The 23,793-nt window shown below is 38.7% G+C and overlaps 1 protein-coding gene across 1 annotated transcript in view; it reads right to left on the bottom strand.

The window, feature by feature from the left end:
• The window catches only part of PPP2R5E (protein phosphatase 2 regulatory subunit B'epsilon), a 151,953-nt gene that overhangs the window by 22,847 nt on the left and 105,313 nt on the right, over positions 1-23,793 (bottom strand). Inside the window, exons 4-5 of the mRNA XM_082840868.1 lie at positions 19,543-19,644; positions 13,166-13,258 (exon numbers count right to left, since the gene is read on the bottom strand). Coding sequence (XP_082696994.1) covers positions 13,166-13,258; positions 19,543-19,644 — 195 coding nt within the window. The remainder of the gene's footprint in view (positions 1-13,165; positions 13,259-19,542; positions 19,645-23,793) is intronic.

The following is a 23,793-nucleotide window of genomic DNA, read 5'->3' as shown; positions in this document are numbered from 1 at the left end:
GCACGCGTGCACACACACACGAACAAACTTGGAGTCCACAGGAAAGCAATGAGCAAGTCAACTACACATTTCCACAAGAAACGGTCTAAGAAAGAAAGATGTGAACGCTATGGGCAAAAAAGGCCCCACCGGCTCAGTATCTCTTACCTAATGCCTGCATAAAATGACAGAAGATTTCTAACCTACTCATTCCATTCCTTGTTAATAGAAATAATTATCCTTTGAGTTCTATTTTTTTAGTTGGTTTCTATTTTCAAGTGTTGTAAAAGGGCTTAATGAGTAATTTGCAACTAACGTAGGAGAAGGTTTGAGGGGGTGTACTTTTAGCAAAACTTGAATCAACCATGCTTATGTACTGTTAATCTTTTTTTTTTTTTTTTTTTTTTTGCGGTACGCAGGCCTCTCACTGTTGTGGCCTCTCCCATTGCGGAGCACAGGCTCCGGACGCGCAGGCTCAGCGGCCATGGCTCACGGGCCCAGCCGCTCCGCAGCATGTGGGATCCTCCCGGACCGGGGCACGAACCCGTGTCCCCTGCATCGGCAGGTGGACTCTCAACCACTGCGCCACCAGGGAAGCCCTGTACTGTTAATCTTTAAGAGTTTAATGAACACATAATAATTAAACAAAAATTATTTAACTAATGTTTCCATTAGGTCCTCAAAGAAAATGTATTACCAGGCACCTAACCTGAGTGAGTTTTAAAGCCACAAATATTATATATTCTATGTTCTTTGAGAAAGATGAATTGCAGTATATAAACTAATTTTCTGCTGCTCTACAGAACACACTCTTGATGATTTCATGATGTATGAGACAAAAGAAAAGGTAGAACAGTGCACAGGTCCAAACAGAGGAGAGAGTGGGATGAGCTCTAATTTCCAAAACAAAGTAATATTTGTGTGCTTAGTCATATATGCACTTCAAACACTCCCCACAAAAAAAAAAAGCAATGAAAAACATAATCCAGTATTTGTAAATGCCTAGGTAGACTATGCTCCCTACAGTGTAACAGGCAACTTGTTGTCAAAGAAGCGAAGCTGGAGTTTCCAGGGTGATTACAGAGCAAAGACAGACCTGTCAACATGCTGTCTCCTAGTTTACAAAATCAGCCTTCCTGAAACTAACAGACAGTGATGAACTGCCTAGTGATTTAGCCAAAGAACCTCCCCTGAACCTCATAATAAATCTACAGTGAAATTAAAAGGGCAAAATGAAAAAGGTAGTTAGGGTCTTTCAGTTAGACTTGGGAGATTGAACCTCTCTCCTCTTGAACACTCCCTGAAGTGAGAGTAAAAAGAATAAAAATGGAAGAAATCCATGGGGCAGAAAGGATTGGAGAGAAGATTAGACAAATTTGTACATCTCTCAAAGATGGAAAGTAGATGGCAAGGGGTAACTATCTTAGGTTTCCTCTTTCTCCACTCTGCTAAATGTTTTTCCATTCTGCCAGCAGGGAGGGACGCCAACAAGAAGCAAGCCAATTCATACCAGGGAACCATTAAAAGGCATAAGAATTGAAGCCACCAGATATATTTGATGTCAAGGGTGTGAGGAGCTACAAACAGCAGAACTGACTGAAAGCCTGGAGAAAGAGTAACAAGACCTCCCAGATCCTCTGTCCCATGCAGTGTACTGAAGATTGAAAATCAAGGTCTGGAGGGAATAAATGAGTAAGTCTCTAGTCTTGGGGATATCAGATATAGCTAAAGTAAAACAGTTATTGAAAATAATGGGGTTTAATAAAATTCTGCATGCTGAAGAACATGACCTTTGCCAGGCCCTTCCCTGATTAAGCTCTCAATTCTGACTGAGGCAGGAGATTAGACGGTCCCTTTTTGGGGAAATTGACAGCCTCAAGAGGAAAACACCTACAGATATACTAAAATTTGAAGGTTTCTCAATGAAATGGCAAGGCCTCTGCCTAATGTGCCAAGTGTCTCCCACTTACGCATACACACACACACACACACACACTCACACTCACACTCACAGACACAGGTTCTAGGAGGCTTTTTCTTGTGTGTGTGGTACGCGGGCCTCTCACTGTTGTGGCCTCTCCCGTTGCGGAGCACAGGCTCCAGACGCGCAGGCTTAGCGGCCATGGCTCACGGGCCCAGCCGCTCTGCGGCATGTGGGATCTTCCCGGACTGGGGCACGAACCTGTGTCCCCTGCATAGGCAGGCGGACTCTCAACCACTGCACTACCAGGGAAGCCCTCTTGGAGGCTTTTTTTGGACTAACGTATAACTATGAATATTGTCAAAGATCACCAAACACTCTAACATAAAAGGTAGAGACCAAAACAAACCATCATAAAGAACTCAGAGGAAATAGCCATACTACAAGGAGCAGAAAAAAACTGCAAAAAATGAACCTATAACATCCCCAGAAATAAACAAATCTACTAGATACTTGAAACAAAATCAGAATGCTATTACAGATGAATATTCAGAAAATAAAATAGAGCTTTTGGAAATTCAAGATGTAACAGAAATAAAAGTTTCAGAAGGACTGGCACATTAAAATGAGCAAATCTATGCTGAAAGTATAACCAAACGATGAAGATTGTAACAGAAGAAAGAAGATAAGAAAACTAAAGGATCAATCCAAAAGGTCCAACACATGACTAACAGACATTTTAAATGGGTACAGAGACAGAGAAACAGAGAAAATAAAGAGAAGGAAATTATCTGAGAAATAATTCAATGTAATTTTCTAGGAAAAAAGGACATGAGTACATGAGTTTCAATACAGATGAGGGCCATTATGTCCTCTGCACAATAAATGAACAAAGCACAACACTTTGAAGTTTCCGGACATTGTGGACAAAGAGTAGATCACAAAAGCTTACAGAGAAAACAGGTCACTATAAAGGATAAGGAATTCAGCTGGCACAGGCCTTCTCAACACCAACACTGAAAGCTAGAAGACAATAGAGCAATTCCTTAAAACCGCTGAGGGAGGATGGGTGCCAACCTAGAAATCCAAACCTAGCCAAAACATCAACCAAGTATGTGGGTAGAATAAAGCCATTTTCAGAGAAGCAGGGCTCAAAAAATTTACATCCCATTCATGCTTTCTTAGGAAGCATTTAGAGTATGTATCCCACCAAAATGAAAGAGAGGAAACCAAGGAAATAAAGACATAGTCCAGAAAAGCTAAGTCCCAGGATGGCCACTGCAGATACAGCCTAGAGAAAGCAACCAGTGCCAACTAGAGCAGGATGACTGGAGCTCCAGAAAAAAGGCCTCCAAGAGGAAAAAAAAAAAGACTAGTTATCAGCGTGGGCCAGACTGGGAAGAGTTGTATGGTGCTCTCAGAGAACTAAGGGATATACTAATGACGACTACATAAGAAAGCAAGCAAGTGAAAAATAAGGCAACTACTAATTCTAGGGGTTAAAAAAAAAAAAAAGCCCTACAAGAAAAGAAATGTAATTATAGCATAATGTGTGTCTTGGCTCTGAACAACACATACACAGTCATACTAATGCAAACACTACAATTTGATTGAATTAAATTTTGTGACATAACTGCATTGGAAAGACATAATAGAGGGAGACATGTAGTGGCTTATAGTAGGAACAGATGAAAAAAATCAACAAAGGGCAGTAAGAGTGCTCTTTAGAATTATGGAGATACATATGAGGAAACAGCTAGAAGACTTGAATGTGGTTACCTATAGGGAATGAGACTCTGGGTTGGGGAAGGATCAGGCAGGGCTTGCTATTTTTCTTTATAAACCATATGAGCAAAAGACTTGAAACAAAAAGCCCATTACCCTCTTCTACATAAAGAAGCAACTGCCCAGCGCTATTTCATGTAAAAAAAAGAGTAAATAATCAATGAAATTAGTATTCTCAATGTTTTAAACCAAACTAAAATCAGATCTCTACATGTCTGGCTTTGTTTTTCACTTAAGCTACTCTGCTAGGTGAAAAAAAATTATCTTCCTAATACCTTCATCTCGATCAAGTAATAAAGCACCTGGAGAAAACAGCCCAGAACCAAGAAAGAAGAGCCAGCGGCAGCCTGACTCCCATGAATCGTAACAACTCAAGAGGACCAACATTATGAAATGAACTGACCTATGGGCAACCACTGAGCGAGCACAGCGTGGACAAGGAATCAAAATGTTGCACATTATAAGCTTCCAGCAGTTCTGACTTCAGGACCCCTATAACTCCGTATAAACATTTCAAAGGTGTCAGTCATACAAACATGAACAACTCTACCAAGTCACAGGCTTTTATTTCTCTCCTAATTTCAGCATTTTTCCTACAAAGTAGAAAAGTCCATTCTATTCTCCCTCAAGCACTTATTCCAACTGATTCAAGAAAACCCTGCGATTTAAATTTTTAATTCGGTCAGCATTTCAAGAAAGAGTTGCTATGGTACATAATCATGCACTTAGTGGGATACAGGCAGGGACTAGCTACATAATTGGTGGGCCCAGCGCAAAATGAAAACGTACTGCTCCTTGTTCAAAAAGTACTAAGAATTTCAAGACAGCAACAGCAAAGCGTTAAACCATGAAAAAGGTCCTTCTAAGCACAGGGCCCGCTGCCCCTGCACGAGTTGCTTGCCTACCAAGCTGGCTCTGGATGCAGAAGTCAGAGCAGTACAGCCCTTTTTTAAGGTTTTTGAGTTATAGGTTGGACAGGATGGGATGGGGCAATTTATTGTTAACTGCTTATGTCTATCTGATAAAATTCCTGGTAGAAATAAACTCTCTAAAGTTTTATTTGCTATAGACTCTGAGAGAGAAATGTAAGCATTTTGACATATTCAAGGAACTTGTAGAGCTGAGATTCAAGGCCTCGTGAACTTTATTTCAGTTAAGAACCTAACATTTTTTCATGGGTTGGTTTTGTATCATGTCCAATTTGTCTTCAGTTTTTAAAACACAATAACAAAAGGTCACTTTTAAGGACAGGCTGGATGATTTGCATAATTTGCATGATAATTACAGTACCTTTCAGCTAAATATAACCACAAATGTGAAGTACAAATTACTAAGGAGCCACCTCCAGCAGTACATATGTTTATGGAGATACTTGAATAGTACATCTCTTAGCAACCACTGACTACTTTTCAGACTTGCAGAGTGGTTGAACGCAGTCTTTAGAGATATGCTACTAAACTCTTACCACGACAATTCACCCAGTGACGTAATTCAAGGTTTGGCAATTCATTTTTGGTCTTGGGGGAGGGAAGTGTCATAAAGAAACCATTTTCTCAACCACCCTAATGCAGATGAAAATTATCTTTACTGGGAATAGACAAGGTTGTTTCCAAAGCCTAGACAAGCCAACACACTTATAGCTAAGTTACCTAAGTCTAAAATCAACAACATTACCATGGACACAAGGGCACTATTTAATCAATCGACTAGCTTTGATAAGTCTCTGACAGCTTCCTTATGTAAAGACTTAGATTAAGTACATAAGAAGTGCTAAAGGTTATGTAAATCTAGATTTAACAAAAATTACTACGAAATTTAAACAAAGTAGTCCATTCTGAAATAAAAAAGAGCAAACCCTTCAAAGGTACAAGTCACTGACGATTTTGACTGGCCCATTACAAAAATCTAGATTTCCAGGTTCTCTTAAAAAATCAGAAGAATCTAGCAACACTTGGCCCACTTAGCAATCAGCCAACAGTTAACAGGAACAGATTGGCAGCAGGGTCCGAGCTCTCTAGGTCACCACTGTTTCCATCAACTCCTTTCTGTTACACCCAGACTACTTCATTATGTATCACTTGTCTGGCCTCTGTAAAGATTTGAATGCGCTTTCCCTGGTTCTTACACACTAAAAAGTACATGCTCCTGGCACTGATTAAACATTTACTTCTAACACTGATTGGAAGAAATCAGTTGGTGAAGTGGAACTGATGAGAATTCAAGGACAAGAGACCATATTTAACATCTTTAAAAATCCCAACAGCCCACGAAGAACCATATAAGCAGAGTCCAAAGGGTTTTTTGATTTTTTAGAATGGTAAAAGTTAGATTTCAAAAAATGGATAACATGCTAGGTAAGACATGACAGACTAACATCATGTAACTTCCTGGATTGAGGCTGTTCTAGAAAATAATGGTAAAGAAAGTCTTAAATACAGGAACTGATCCTAATAAAGATAGTAGCGACAGCAGCAGTGTAACATTTACTGAACAGTTACTATTATCAGGAATTGTTCTTAGTGCTTACATACGTATACACTTATTAAATCTGCACAAGAACCTTACAACATAATTACTATCATATAATGGATATTTTGCATCTACTTTCCAGATGAGGAAACTGAGTCATACAGCAGTTATATAACTTCCCCAAGGACATGCACTAAAAAATGGTAGAGTCTGAATCCAAACCAGTCTATACACTTAACCACTAATCTATATTGCTTCCTGCTGAGGAATTAAAAAGAGAGGTATTGAAAGAGGCCCTTGAGGCAACACAAGAAGCTTGCCACTGAGCTTCAGACTTTAAAAGGACATGCACAAATGATAAAAGGAAGGAAATACAAAAAAATGTTAAGTATAAAAGAATGGCATAGTCTTATAAAACATAGTCTTGGGAAGATTAATGAACAGAATCGGCTGAGTTTTACAAAAATGCAAGGCAACAAAATGAGAATGTAGCTGTAGTTGAAATATTTTGACTATTCTTATTGATTATAACATACATGTTCACTATTTAAATGCAAAAAATAGAAATTAGAAAGTAAAGATCATCACACATAATCTTACACCCCACCAGACAATTAATAAAAACGTGGTGTATCTCCTTCCAAAATTTTTAGTGCAGAGACAAACATTCCTTTTCCCTAAAATAACAGACTCGGGTTCAAAATATCATACTGTTCCATAATGTGCATGTTTCACTTAAAAACAGATCATGTGTAGCTCTATCTCATTCTTTTTATAGCCTGATGAATATTTCCTTAAATGAATGTCCACAGCTTATTCAGCCAACCCCTACTGAAGAACTTTCAAATTGTTTCCAATTTTCTAATAATCATTAACAATGATACATTCAATAACCTTGTACATATAGCTTGGTGTACACATCTACTTCTCACAGAATTGCTCAGTCACAATCTAAGTCAATAGAATTCTATCAGATCTCCTCTTCAGAGCATTATACCAATTTAATATATATGTATGTAGGTAGGTATCTATCTTATCTACTTATTCATATATTTTTATGAGTTTTATAGCATACTAAAAAGGGTCTTTTCCACCCAAGCCTCTACTATGTTCCAGTCACCTGTACCCATACCATTCTGTTTTAATTAATGTATCTTTACAGTATGTTTTAATGTCTAATAAAGTATCACTAGTTTTCTTTTTCAAAAACTTTTTATTTCATGAACTCTGAAATTTTCAAATAGAAAAACTACTGAAATTTTAATTAGAATTGCACTAAATGTACAGATTAATTTGGAGAGTCTATGGGCATTTTTATGATGGCAAGTCTTCCCACCTAGGATTACGTTACATTTCTGCATTTATTCAAGCCTTCTTTGCAAAATTTTTATTGTAAGTTTCACATAAATTTTAAAATTTTGTTTCAAAATGTGGAAGTTTTAAAACTAATATTGGAATCATGAAAAATAAGACATCCTACCAATATGGACAGGTAACATAATATGAGGATGTGAAAAGAGGAACTGATATTTAATGAGCAATTATTAGGCCCCATATACGCTACCAGCAGACATTTATACAAGTCATATTATTTTATCATCATAACAGCCTATTTTTTTGTAACTTGTAAGAAAGACGACTGTTATTGTCATTTTATAGAAGAAAACACTGAGGCTCAGAATAGTCAATTATCTGCCCAAGTTTTCAGTACCTGTTTAAGACTGAAGGTAGGGAGCCTGTGTTTGTATACATAGTGCCAATTCAATTAAGAAGATTTAACAGTTGTCAGTTTGGGGGTATATCTTATTTTACTGAATAGTATCTCACTTATACTGTTATCCCCATGTCATGAATGAGGAAACTCGTGCTTGGTAGCAAGCGTATTAACTTGCTGAAAGTCACATTGCAAGTAAGCAGAAAAGCCAGGGTTTGAATGCAGTTTCTTCTTATCCCACAGCTCATATTCTTAGCTCCTAAAATATACTTAGAGTACATAGGGGAGTAAGGATTCCAATCCAGAGCCTTCTAAGTTTCTCTTCACTACATCCTGTTAAAATAGCCCAATTCTTTTTTTGTTTTTTTTTTTTTGGTACGCGGGCCTCTCACAGTTGTGGCCTCTCCCGTTGCGGAGCACAGGCTCCGGACGCGCAGGCTCAGCGGCCATGGCTCACGGGCCCAGCCGCTCCGCGGCACGTGGGATCTTCGCGGACCGGGGCATGAACCCGCGTCCCCGGCATCGGCAGGCGGACTCTCAACCACTGCGCCACCAGGGAAGCCCAAAATAGCCCACTTATTTTGCTTTGGGGGATGCAGGAATCAGAGTCAGAACAGACTGTAAAGAATACAGCTAGCTGCTACAGAAAGTAAGTGTAAATCTTGTGGCTAGAATAAATTATGTCTTACTAAATAAAAGAGTTCTGAGTTGAAAACTCTTTTTGAGATCTTTGAGAATCCACAGAGAATAAGAAATCTGCTCAAAGAAAAGGAATAAGGTGAATGTCATCCTGATTTGCAATAGGGAAAAGTATGAGGGTTCCCATGGCACAAGAAAACCAGGCTAGGACCAGGTAGCACCTTGGGAGTCCATGCGGTAGAGAAAAAAGAGGGAAAACTGAGGGTACGCAAAATGAATGAGCTGACTAGACGGTACAGACATACGAAGGACCTGCCAGCTCAAGGACAGTTAAGGCATGGTGGTCAGAGGAAGAGGACGGTAGGGTGGGATGGGGGATAACAGGATAGTATCTCAGCAATAACGCTCAAGCTCCAAAAGGCTCACCCATTGCCATCAGGTCTCAAGTCGGGACCAAAACTCTTGAGGAAGGAAGCTTAGGAGAAGCAGGCAGGGGATTGAGTCCCCACTCCTAGAAGGTGTTGGGGCAAACTTAGGGAAGGAAAAGGAATAGGAGGCCAACTTTACAGGTTACAGACATGAATGAACAGGGTAATTTGGAAGTCGGCAGCTGATAGGCAACCAGAGCTTCTCCCCATCATGAAAATTAGCGCACTGGTTAGTCACAGGATTACATTCAAGTACCACTCAGTGGTGCCGTTAATTCCACCAATACCCTGCCTGACCCTTTCATAACTGATGCAGGCACTGAGGTGAGCCCTGGTCTAAAGGCTGAGTTGATCAACAGGTCCAGCAGAGGGAGGATAAAGAAGGCAAAAAAGTTGAAAAAATGAGGCAGGGACTGAAAACATAAAGCATAAGTAGATGAGCTTCACTATTTATACTTTATTACTTGTCTCTCACAAAACTTGGGGACAGATGATCAGTGCCATGATTTGCAAGTACTTAGGGCAATATTACCAGTAAACCAATAGTAGCCCCCAGAAGTTCACTAATGCCCCGTGGCAGACGAATGGCGTTCCTTTTTATTTCTTTATTATTATTATTCTTTTCGGCCGTGCCCGCAGCTTGAGGGATCTTAGTTCCCTAACCAGGGATCGAACCCAGGCCCTTGGCAGTGAGAGTGCAGAGTCCTAACCACTGGAGAGCCAGGAAATTCTGGCATTCCTTTTATGATAAAGTTCCAAGGCCCATGGAGGAAGGGAATGCTGTAAACATGAAGTCCTGGCTTCTACCATCACATCTGATGAAGTCTCTACACTCTCCTTATAAACAAAAATTTTAAATGCGAGGATGAGGACATCCTAGGGTAAATTTCTTTTTCTTTTTTTTTAAGATACTTTTTAAAAAATATTTATTTATTTATTTAATTTTTGGCTGTGTTGGGTCTTTGTTGCTGTGCACAGGCTTTCTCTAGTTGCTTCATTGTGCTGCACGGGCTTCTCATTGCAGTGGCTTCTCTTGTTGCGGAGCACTGGCTCTAGGTGCACGGGCTTCAGTAGTTGTGGCACGTGGGCTCAGCAGCTGTGGCTCGTGGGCTCCAGAGTGCAGGCTCAGTAGTTGTGGTGCATGGGCTTAGTTGCTGTGCAGCATGTGAGATCCGCCTGGACCAGGGCTCGAACCCGTGTCCCCTTCATTGGCAGGCGGATCGTTAACCACAGTGCCATCAGGGAAGCCCCCATCCTAGGGTAAATTTCTAACCGGCTCAAGGAGGGAATCCAAACACTGTTATTAGTGAATCTGTGCTAAAATAAAGTGAAGTTGCTAAAGGCGTGCCACAGGCCTCTATCCTGAGTCCTGGCTAGTTTAACAATTTTAATCAATGACTTCAATGAGACCAATCGCTAGTAATCACAGATGTGATTGGAAGGCACAGTGAATAAGGTGGATGACAGAATCAAGATCCAGAAAGACTTCAGAAGGCTGGGGAGATAAGATATTCCATAGGAATACGTGTCAGATCCTACACCTAGATAAAAAAGCAAACTGTAAAATGAACAAGGGAAAATGAAAACGGGTTTATGACAACATGTGTAAAACGAAATTAGAAGTCAGTTAAGACCACAAGCTTATTAACCTAAGTTAGCAGTGTCATGGAACAGCAAGAAGAGCTAATGAGACTTCCCCTTTAAGAAGCCTAGCATCCAGGCAAGGGAATGGAGACCCCCAACTCTAAGCTGCATTGGATTGACCAGGCTCAGGGCACTGTCTTCAGACATAGATGTCATCCTTGAAGACAAATGGACACATGTTGAAGACCAAAAACTGACAAATGAGACAGGGTTGACAGAACTAAGGACTCAGTCTAGAGCAGAGAACACACACTGACAGCTGGTAGGCTAGATCCAGAAGGCAGATGGCTTTAATTCATTCTGAACAGGATTTTAAAACTATCAGAAAATTTCACAAAAAAACTGAATTTGGGAGAAAAAAATTTCTCTTCGGGAAAAAAAAAAATGTCTGGCAATACTTAAGAAAGAGGTATAGTCAAAGCTCCCTTCAGTAGGAGCTGGTCTGCCTCCTATTGTCTGACATCTGGCCACCAGACTATTATAAATGAGCCTATAGGCATTTGAGTTGTAACTGCTGTTTTAGAGAAAAAGAGGCAAGAGGTAAATACAAAAGCTGTGTTCTAAGACCTGAAAGGTTATGCCTGGGCTAGTGATATACTAAGGGACTCTTCTGAAGAAATAAGGCCAAAAGGTATCAGGTATAAGGAGATTCAACATAAAAAATAACTTTCTAACAAAAATGGAACAATCTACCTGAGTATGTGGCCCTTTCTCACTGAAAAAGGGCAAGGAGAGGACACCCCTCATCAGGATCTCAAAGAAAACTGATTCACGGCGTAAAGAACTAGAAGAGACAACCCAAAATGTCCCTTCCAAGTCTGGGTTTCTCTGTTGTTTTTTTTTTTTTTTTTTTTTTGCGGTACGCGGGCCTCTCACTGTTGTTGTGGCCTCTCCCGTTGCGGAGCACAGGCTCTGGGCACGCAGGCTCAGCGATCATGGCTCATGGGCCCAGCCGCTCCGCGGCATGTGGGATCTTCCCAGACCGGGGCACGAACCCGTGTCTCCTGCATCGGCAGGCGGACTCCCAACCACTGCGCCACCAGGGAAGCCCAATGTCTGTTGTTTTAATTTTAGGAGCTTTATCAGTACCCATCAACCACGGAGAGCACACTGACTGGGCCCTTTGCAGGATTTACTGTTTCCATGTCAGCTAAACACAGTGTCTACCGTTGAATCATTATCCGATCCTCTCGGGCACTTTAATTTACCATAAATGTAAGAGAACCTTGTTTTTCATCAGTGTTGAGAGACGGGGGCTACTCCTGCGTTGAAGTCATTCCAAGTTATGGTAAAGGGAATCACAAGGAGGCATCATGGTTTAATGGACAGGAAACCAGAATAGGAAGTGTGCTGGGGAAACCTGGATAACTTTTCTAGACCTCAGATTTATTCATCTATAAAATGGGCACAAAAGTTAGCCATGTCTCCTCTAGATAGCTGTATAAATCAAATTAAATAATGCATGTAAAGGTGGTCTGACAACTATACAGTGCTACAGAAATGCAAGGACTTTCCAATACAAACACAGACCTGTTATGTCTTGCTTTTGTTTTGCCTGAAATGCATTTTACCTACTTGGGATAAGGGTCTGGATCAACCTATTTCCCAGTGATCCGTGAATCTACCTATTTATCTACTACCTCTCTAGCTATATATCAAATCTCACTTTTCCAAGACTTCTCAACCTAGTATGTCCAGAATTCTAAATGTATTAATTTAAGGAACGAGGTCATCACTGAGGTTATCAACCTTTATCCAAGTAAAGCATAGGAGATCAGTTTTCTCCAAAGTAATGCTTTAAATTTGAAGTTCTGCATATTGGCTCACTAGGAGATATTTATTCTTTTCCACATAAGGCATCTCATTAATCACTTAGAAAGGAGTTACAACAATCCATACATCAGTTGGCTCAAGTATGCATTTTTTATAGATGAATGTTAACAAGAGCAAGGAGATACTACCTAAATATTCAGGGCCATGAAAGTACCCAATTCCGGGGTAAAAATATATGATTTACAGTTATAAAATGTAAAATTACAAATCAAGAAAAGTACGTAGGTATCCTGAAAAGTTCCAAACAGATAGGTGAGAGTTAATCTCTTCAAGGGAATCTTAAGGTGTTAAGCTGTGCTACTTCCTAGTTGTGGAAGCTCACCAGTACCCTGACTTTGATTATTTATTAAAGCTTCCCTATGCTCTAGACCATGCCTACTCAGTTTTAACAGATGAATGAAATAGTTTAAAATCCTTATGCAAATAAAAGTTTTCAAGCTTACATAGGATTCACACAAACTAGGGTTATACAAATGAAATTCCTTTATAATTAAACTTTAAGAAAGAAAACTGCAGGGATTTAGGCATTAGCATTCCTTGTTGTTTAAAATGTAATTAATTTCCAGCACAATAAACTAAAGAGATACCTATTACTTTTAATGGGCAATAATGAAAAATAACTTATGTGTATATATTTGTTTACAGGGTGATATAACTGTCACTGTAAGATTTTGTTAACAAACATCAAGAGAAAATGAGATAAAGTGTTATCAACTGAAAAACAAATACATGCAACCACAACAATGTGCTTACCTGTAATACAAATTTCTGATCTATGTATTTTTTGGCAATGCTGGGTTGGAATTCTTGGCTTTCCAAAAATCGTATGAAAAACTCATATACAAGCTGCAACAAATAGGTTATCGTTAATTTCAAAACATAATTCACTGAGAATAGTATCAAAAACGTTAAAAAGCTCTAATACTAAAACTGACAAGGGGTTTAGTAGGTTTTAATATCATTCAACTAGCAGTGCCAGCCTTTCTTGTAGCTCACAGCTGCTGCTGTGATTTTTAACTTTTTAAATGTAAAATCTGGAAACACAGCCAAAGAGAGCAAATAAAAATATCCCATAATCTCACCATTAAGAGTTAACCACTGTTAACACTTTAATGTATAAAACTCTCAATTTTTCTCTATACTTCTACAATATACCAATGTACTATAAATATATATATATATATATAAAATATAGTTTTAAAACTACTTTTACCATCTAAACAATATATTGTGGACAATTTATGCCAACAATATCTAAGCCATCATTCTCAAGCTACAAGCAGTCCATTATACATATATATAATGAATAATTCCAATACTCATAATTAATTTAACCAATATCCTATGCTTAGACACTTAAGTAGTTTTAAAATTACTTCTCTATTAAATTATGCCGGAATGTACATTATATAACATGCATCAGTGTGCACGTGTTCAATTATTTCATGAGGAAATATTTCTAAAAGTAGAATTGTTAGATCAAAAGATATCCAAACACGTCAGGATTTTCAACATTCATTACCAATTTCCTTTTAGAGAGTTTATGGCAATTTACACTCCTCTAAGCAATATATGATGGTGTATCAGGATATTCTCATCTGCAAAGAGTAAGAATACTCTCATCTGCAGAGGCAACCTCAAATAACCGTTTTAATAAACCATGGGGGATCACTGTTTATGCTCTTTGCAAAATAAATCTATGTTAAAGTATACATTAAATCCTGGTGTAGTACACAACAGTATATCAAAACCAGGACTTTCAAGAGACAGGTAGACACTGGGTTGAAAGCCTAGCTCTACCCCTCACTAACTGTGTGACCCTAGGCAAGTTAATTTCTCTAAAAGTCTTTTGCTTCAACTGTATAATGGGGATGATAATCCCTGAGATTAATGTGATTTTTTATAGATATATTGCCCTCTGCACAGTGGTTAACACATATCACCACTGTCATTACTGTCATTATTGCCTAAAACAGCATTCTCGAACTTTTTAGTCTCACTCCTTTACACTGAAAAATTATTGAAGACTCAAAAAAGTTTTCTGTTTACATGAGATATATATATGAAAGTAGAAATAAAAATTGAGAAAATTTAATATATTTATTATTTTAGAACAATAAAATATATCACATGTTAACATAACTAACATATTTTTGTGAAAAACAAATTTATTTTCCAAAAAAGTTACTAGGAAGAGAAGCACTTTTTTATTTTTGTAAATCTCTTTAACAGCATATGAAAAGACAGAATCTTGGGCTTCCCTGGGGGCGCAGTGGTTGAGAGTCCGCCTGCCGATGCAGGGGACACCGGGTTCGTGCGCCGGTCCGGGAGAATCCCACATGCCGCGGAGCGGCCGGGCCCGTGAGCCATGGCCACTGACCTGCGCGTCCGGAGCCTGTGCTCCGCAACGGGAGAGGCCGCAACAGTGAGAGGCCCGCCTACCGCAAAAAAAAAAAAAACAAAAGACAAGACAGAATCTTATCTGTCTCCATATTCAAGCTGTCGTAATATACTGTTTTGGTTAAAGTATATAAAGAAAATCAAGCTTCACACAAATCTACTAGTATGAAAAAGGGAGAGTATGTTCATAGTTTCTTCACATAATTGTAGATACTTTTCTTTGATACTACACCAGAACTTGACAGTCATTTCTTGAAGAAAAGTTGCAGTTGTAGAATCTGAAACTGTATCAATGAATTTTTCATACCATTAAACTAAATTCCAATCATCTCTCTTGCACTTTGGATGATCTTTACCCATGCATGACTGCCTAACATCATTCGTTGGCCAACTGGAAAATATTGGTTCACTGAGTTATGGAGATTTTTCAAATGTTGATACATTTCATTACATACATACATAGTATCAATAAAAGTCACATTCCTTAATACCTCTAACTTTATAAAAAAAAGGCTTTAAGCTTTGGGGAGCTGTAAAGCTCAAGGTAACAGATAAAGGAAAGATACAGCTTTTCAAAATTCTAATTCTAAATTTTTCTTCAATGCTTTAATTTTATCAGTAGTAAAACAATTGTTTGTTTGTTTTAGAGAAAACATCCACCAAATACCCAAGTCAGAAAAACCATAGTTTGTCAGGTATTCTTTCAAGTAAAAATGACAGTTCATGAAAAAACAGCTAGTTTAGCTTGCAGCTCAAACAATCACACAAATGTTTTAGCACAAGACAACTATTCAGTATGCAGCAGATGTGCTTTATGCATACTTTCCATTTCATCATGAAGAATATTATCTTTAATGTGTACTCAAAGGTCAAGATTTAATAAAATTAATAATTTTTGCTGCTTCTTCAAGGACATTCTTGATTGAAATTGGCTTTTTTTTTTTTAATTGTAAGTGCATGGCAGTGAAGAATATGACTACTAGACCAGTTGGGCACAACTGCCTTATTTGTGCTAACACAACAGCAATTTCAACCACCACTGCTTTTACAAATATTAGTGAAAATGTCAACACAGTGAAAGAAGCAAATAATACAGTATTATTATAAAACTACTTTTGACCTTGCAGGCCACTGACAATTAGGTCTCAGGTCCCCCCTAAGAGTTTACAGATACCACTAACCTAAATGTGTCACACAGTGACCTTGTGACTTCAGACTCTAACACTTAATATTAGGTATTCACATTAGGATTTTATTTCTTTATAAAACTATGTTTTTCTCTCTGAACTCAGAAGAAACTTCTTTCCCAGTTATCTGAACATTGCCAAGTTGTACTTCTAGTCATAATAATGCCTGAGTTCAAATATCCCCTAGAAGGATTGTTCTTTTTCCAATAAACTAATCTTTCAACTCTTGGTTTTACAAACAGAACATCAGCCTTGTTCAAATAACCCATAAACAGGGGTTTCATCTCTCTTTTGATTCCTACAAAGTGGAGAGATTCTCATCTTCCAGGCCTGACTTGTGGGCAAGCAGGGCTTTCCAGTGGGATTGGCAAAATGTCCTCTCCCCTCTGGTCCCTTGAAAGCAGTTATGGTTTAAAAAATTTGATGGAAACACTTCAGACATATTAATTAATAAGCATAAATGTTCTCTACTTTAAGAGACAGATTTTACCTCAGAATCAAAAATCTCCCTTGAGTTTCTAAAGGGAAGGACTAGGGACTGCAGAGGATAAATTACTTTTCAAGGTCACATAAGTGAATTCTTCAAGGAACACGAGTAAAAAGACTTTAGTATTCTGGTTTTTCAGTCTCCAGTGTAAAGCATTAAAAACAATCCCTTAATTGTAAATGGAAGTCCTACAAAATTGTATTCTACTATAAAAACAGACCCAATTTCAAAAAATACGCAAAAAATAACCATGGGATACCAGTTTAAAAGATACCAACGCAGATAATAGAAAAGATCAAATGACACACATACAGTAGATCTTTTGACATATGTGAACTAAAAATTTGTAGATTTAATACTTTTTCTTATTTTTAAATATCCTCAAAGATCCATGATTTGTTGTAATGAGTAACTTTATACGAGCCACAATTAAAATCAGAGTGTGCAGGAGCAGACAGTGAGGCAAGGAGCCTAGCCAACCACCCAACAACCATAATGTGATTTTGTTGTTCTCTACTATTGTCAGAGATTTGGTAATAAACACCGTGTTTCCTTGCAAAATGTGGGCCAGAATCAGCAGCACACTGCTAATGCTGGAGTTAAGAAAAAGTGAAAAAGCTGAAGAAAGTGCTGTTTGGGTCTGGAAAAATCGATTGTTGGATCAATCATAAAGTAAAATGTTGAATTTAGTGATGGGTCACCACGACATGAACGACCTATCACGAACAGAAAAGTTTTCTTAAACATTCAACGAGGGCTCTTGCCAGTACTAAAACCACTTATTAGTGAAAATGGAAAGGTGACTGATTTGTGGAGTCAGAATATACAAAGAAAACACAGAATTCGTGAGACAAGTCAGGAGCCAGTACAAATACTTCCATAAAGCAAAAGATAGTGCCTTCTGACTTGGCCTTTGCTATGAATGAAGGTTCATTTGTGAATTTTAAGAGTAGATTTCTTTTTTAAAAAATTAATTTTAATTTTATTGGAGTGCAGTTGATTTATAATGTTATGTTAGTTTCAGGTGTACAGCAAAGTGATTGTTATACATATACATATATTCATTCTTTTCTCTTACAGGCTTCTTTACCTGATCCAGCCTATGTCATGTTTCCCCCTGAGCTAAAGAAGGGGAGAGAGGACTACAGGCTGAAACAAGATGTCAACACAGATGAAACCAGCCTGTTTTGGAACACAGTTTGTGACTTCAGATCCATTAAGGGTACAGGTCTCAGCATCACTCCTCACTGTTGCTTTGGTTTTAAGCATTGCAGGTGAACTAATGGTTAATGTTCCTGTAGTAAAGACACAGTGTAAGCTCAAGATTTTTGGTGGCAGAATTCTGCTTAACAGCTTTAGAAATTAATTTAGACCCATATTTTATAGAGTCATTAAGCTTAGCAAGGATTAACTGAAATACTGAGTTAAATATTGGGTATGATAAAGTTTATCATACTTTAGGGGAAATTTATATCTATGGCGATCATGATTTAGAGTATTCAAAAAGCTCCTGCAAATGGCAAGAATGGTCTACTTTCTCTTCTTCAGGAGGTAGACAAGACAACAAGTTGAAGCTTTGAAGACATCTCCTTCCCTGTCTTTTCAACCACAAGATGCAGGACTTTTCTGAGAAAAGTATCTTTTTTGTTTGCTTTGTTTTTTAAATTTCTTCCAGACTATACTGCACTTCTGTGAACTGGTGCCAAGCATCAAGAATAAGACATGACAAAAAGTCCATCCATTCAAAACAGTAATTCCATTTTTTGTTTTCTTTTTGGATTTTTTGTCATAATCTGGGATACACCATGAAAAGCACAAGTAGTTTTGCAAATTTCTTAGATTACAGATAGTATGTCTGGCACCTTATAAAAAAAATAAAGCATCTAAGATAGTAAATCAACTACAATGTTTTAACTAATTTACTCTGTATTTTGGCATTGGTAGCAGGAATACATATGTATTACCTGCCTAGGTAAGAGTTGAGAAAACACAGCCCCTGAAAGCTCTCCACATAACTAGAGGAAAGAGCATTACATGTATATCTGCAGCAACCTTGAGCTTCCAAAGCAGGACAGGGAAAGCTGCAAATTTATGTCAATAATTCTGAAGTGGGGAAAAAAAATAAACCCTTAGAATATCTCTAGGCCTTATCTCCCTGCTGCATAGTTTTCTGCTCTTCAGAAAGTCAACTAGTAACCGTGAGCACACTTCTACAAAGATGCAGTGACTTCTGCCTTAGGGTGAAAATGGACATGGTCATATTCCTTCTCTACCATCCCTTCCCTCCTCACTAGCTGTCACACAGCCTCTGAGGACATTCTAACTGAATGGAAAAATGGCTTTGAGGTTCATTACACTCACATTTCCTTGTTCTACTCATTTGAGAAATGCTGGCCTTGAAAGAAGGCAGCCAGGAAAGGAGGATGGAAAAGGTCTGGTATGGATAAGTAAATACGATACAAATGGGAAAGGAGAGGCAGGGGTGGTCCTAATCTGTCCTGGCACATGAGGATGCTTGGAAAACATGGCCTTCTCAGTGCAAGAGTGCAAAATTGGCCTTTGCACAAGATTTTTCTCAGCTATTGCTCTTCCTTACAACACTGTGAAATAGCTATTGCAATTTGATTTTGCCCTTCCAGGCTAAAGAAACACATTCGTGGTTATCTTGAAGACAGGCATTCAAAGTCCCCCGGGTACCTAACTGCTGAAAATGAGGTACGTACTCTGTGACCTAATCACATCTAACTAATATTAATGGAAAATAGTTCTGTTCTTGTTTGAGCCTCCAGCAGGAAGGATCACATAGAAGCTCTAATAAAATCACTGGCTGAGCATGCAACCCAGGAGGGCCCACCCTAAAGCATTATAATGCTTATTATTTTATTCTTTTGGCATCCTAATTATCAACAGTAAGAAACATAAAAAGCATTCTCTAGCTTTCCAGTAATGTACTCTAATTTGATTTCTTGGTGAATAAGGCCTTCAAGGAATTCCCATGCTAATCAGCTAATGAGTTAATGGATCTTTCTTTTATAACAAATAGTAGTTCAAAGTACCTGTAAGTGTGGCCACGATGCCTCAAGGGTAGGTTCATCTTCTTCTGGATCAAATTCATTGCTGTCACTAGGAGGGAGAGTTCTGAATATATTGCAAGACACCTAAAAATAAACAAGCAGCAGAGTTAGCTGGAATGGAATCACCTCCTCAGCAGCCTTACACAAGGTCTTTGCAGCCAGCAGAAGGGAACCCAGACGACAGATGACAGGAACACCACCAGACTGGAAGGAAAACTCTTTCTATAGGCTTTGAGGCCAGAACCACCTCCAGGAAAAGATGGAAAACAGCAGAGCAGCACCCTCTTGACCAGTATTTGGAGTCCTTATAAGGCCTCCCCCACCCAGGTCCCTGTGATCTTACGCCTCCTATCAAAGCTTGTGCTTCGTTACTTATCAGTCAAGCGTGCTCCTAATTAATCAGTTTACACTAAAATATAAATAACTGTTAATGGGCTTCATGTATTTCCCTTCTCAGGCTTATTCATGATTTGCAAATTTACAGTTATACTAATAGTAAAATTTCAGGCATCTACAAAAAGCAAATCAGAAAAGATATTTCAGAAACTGAAGTTCTTAAAATCATATCTAATCTGTTCTCAGTTGGTTTACAAAATAGTAACAATGCCCAGGGTAAGATACATCTGTAATACAAATTTCTATAGACCAGGTATTTCTTTACCGTGGGAAATTTCCAGATTAAATCCTGGATGCTCAAAGAATGGCCATGAGTTGATAACTGTTGAAACTGGGCTATGAAGAGACGAGGATTCATTATACTATTCTACTATTTCTGCATATATTCCAAGATTTCTATAGCAAAATGCTTATTTTTAAAATGCTGTTGCTACTATTTTGCAGTAACCTACCCAGGGTTCCTTCCAATTTCTATTCTGTTTCTTGTTCTATTACTTATCTATCCTCTCCTAATGACCCAAATGTATCCTCAGATCTAAAAAATAAAACAGGGGTGGGGAGGGAATTCCCTGGTGGTCCAGTGGTTAGAACTCTGAGCTTTCACTGAGGAGGGCCCGGGTTCAATCCCTGGTTGGGGAACTAAGATCCTGCAAGCCGCCGCTGTGGGCCAGGAAAAAAAAAGGAGGCGCGGGGGGGAGAGATTGCACCAGAAGCCTTTGCTGGACTTCCTGTATAAAGTAGAAAATATGAAGCTATGATATGTTGCTCTGAAAGAGGGAAAAAGAAAGGCTTCTGGAGACCCATATAATCTGAATGTGTTTACTCATTCAACAAATAATTATTAAGTGCCCATTATGTGCACACACTGTTCTGGGCACTGGGACAATAGCAATGAACAAAGCAGAGAAAAATCTGTGCCTTCCAGGAGTTCATATTCTAGGTAAAGTCATGATTATCCCTATTTTCTAGATATGGAAATTAAACCCAGATGTGTAAGCTCTGGAAAGAAGATTTGATTTTATTCTAAGCTCAATGGGAAGACACCAGTGGATCTAAACAGGGAAGTGACATGGTTTGATTTTTACTTTAAAAAAAAAAAAATCACTCTGGCAGCTATGTATAGAACAGACAGGAAGGGTACAAGTTAGAAGTCTGTGGAAGTGGCAAGATACGATGATGGCTAGCAGAGAAGACAGAAATAGAAGGATTCAAAATATATTCTGAGGTAGTATTTGCTGCTGGCTTGGATGTATGGGGTGAACGAAAGGAAAGATTCAAGGATGAGTCACAGATATAAGGTCATTTACCAAAGATGGAGATGACTGGGAAAGGGAAGTTTTCTTTGTTTCCTTGCCTTGGTGGGGAGATCCAGAGATCCAGTTAGAAATATGTTAAAGGAGCAATATCCAGGAGCCAATCAGACACATGAATCTGTACCTCAGAGCTGGACAGGTCAGGACTGGAGACATACAGGGACGCAGCAGCATGCAGACGATATTTAAAGCCATGGGACTAAGGGATCTCCTTGGAAAGGAATGAATAGAAAGAAGGGAAAGGACCCTGAGGTATCCAACATTTAGAAACCAGACAGGAAAAAAAAAGGCCAAAATAGGCAAATGAAAAGGAGTAGGAGGTAGGAGAAGAAAACAGTAGAGTAGGGGGGTCTTAGGAGCTAGGAGAGAAGAGTGTCTTAAGAAGGAAAAAGAGAACAACAGCAGCAAATGTTGTTCTGAGGTGGACTAAGATGAGCACAGAGCAGCACTGAAGTGGGTACTGCCATTCCCCAATTTACCGCTGAGGAACTAGAAGCATGGATGTGGAGATCTGAGGTTACCATTAGTAACCAGCAGCTATGACTGAACCCAGTCATAGCTGCTGGTTACTATACTAACACTATAGTGGAGCTGTCAGGCTCCACTATAGTGTTCTAGAAAAGTGGGCAGACTACCTCTTTTGCTCTCCTTTAGCTTAGATGACTGAAAAAAAAAATGATCATATTAGAACATTTTTGCTATGGCTAATTACAGCATGCACATTTATATTATTTTACTTTGGTTCCTTCCAATGATTATTAAAAATTATGTTTACAAAGAAACTGGTGACTTTTCAAATAATCATCAACCAATGACTTCCTTTCAACCAGCCAGTCATACTGTAATCAAAAGAGCAAAAATCGGGCTTCCCTGGTGGCGCAGTGGTTGAGAGTCCGCCTGCCGATGCAGGGGACACGGGTTCGTGCCCTGGTCCGCGAAGATCCCACATGCCGCGGAGCGGCTGGGCCCGTGAGCCATGGCCGCTGAGCCTGCGCGTCCGGAGCCTGTGCTCCGCAACGGGAGAGGCCACATTAGTGAGAGGCCCGCGTACGGGGCGGGGGGGAAAAAAAAAAAGCTGGGTAAAAGGACACAATCTTCTGTTTCTCTGAACTCTCTGACACATTAACACTCTGATGGTGCCCATCATGGGCTGCAGCAAGTATCTGTTTCCATATATGTCTCTTCCCGCTAATTAGGAATATGCAATGTCATATTCACATTTGTTTTCTTGGCACATATGGGGCATCCAATAAATGTTCACAAAAAGCACATATGGGGCATCCAATAAATGTTCATATGGGGCACATATGGGGTTCATATGTTCATATGGGGTTCATATGTTCATATGGGGCACATATGGGGCATCCAATAAATGGTTCAAATGTTCATATGGGGTTCATATGGGGCACATATGGGGCATCCAATAAATGTTCACAAAAAATAAAGGTTTGGATATATAATAAAACTGTATGTTTTGGTTTTCCTTTAACCAAATTTAAAGTTTTGAGTGATTTAGTGATTATCTAACCTAAGATGTTTAACTCTGCACAGTGTTCTAAACCTCTCTTGGTCAAAGCTTCATCTCTCAATTCTCATCACATCAAAAGAATGTTGAATTGTGTAAATAATCCAAACAGCAAATAGTTCTAAAGGCATGTACATCTCACTTAGCCACACACTGCCATATCTTCAGATCTGCCTTCCTTACAACGCTTTAGTATACTTCTAAACATTTAGTGTACTACTAAGCATTCACCATGAGTAATGAGGAAGCAAGGATCTATTAGGCTGGACAATTAATAGTCAGCTCAACTGGTTAAGTAGTTCTCTATCACAAATGGAAAGAATGTCAAAGCAAATCAAGTGTCATGGAAAAGGCCAAGCCTTTGACTGTGCCTAGCACATAACAGGTGCTTAATAAAAATGTCATGAATGAATGAACCGTTGCTCTCATCCTTGAGAATCTATCCTAAGAAACTAATCTAAGACAAGACTGAAAAAACTACTTAAAGCAGTCATTTGCAACATTCTCCAAAGAGTGTAAAACGGGAAATAACCTTTATGTCCAACATTAGAGACATATATCTATTTAGTAGAACACTGTGTAGCACTGAAGATGATTGCTATATTGAAGCACAAAGAAATGTTAGAAATAAAGATTTAGGGGGAAAGATGATGTGACTATAACGGTGTGACTAATTACAAAGATAAGAATGAAAATGGATAACTAAAGGGAAATTAAGAAAAGCTGTATTAAAGCAAGAGAAATACGGATAAAACTCAGTAGTTGCTGTTTATCCTCTTGGGACACACCAAATTAGTCCTAAATCCATAAAAAGCATAAGGTATCGACATGCAGTATGTGAGTTATACCTTTAATTTCAAGATGAAAATGCGCTCTTGAATTTGAACAAGATTATTACCGTCAGGAGAGTTAAAAATTAGTGCTGCTCACAATGCCTAGAGTCTAGCTCATGAATGAACGGTTGAAGGACTGAATGACTGGACCACTTTAAGTATACAT

This window comes from Leucopleurus acutus, assembly GCF_964270905.1.
Source record: "Leucopleurus acutus genome assembly, chromosome: 1".
Lineage (NCBI taxonomy): Eukaryota > Metazoa > Chordata > Mammalia > Artiodactyla > Delphinidae > Leucopleurus > Leucopleurus acutus.
Note: the sequence above shows the minus strand (reverse complement) of the source record. Positions and strands in the feature narration are given on the sequence as shown.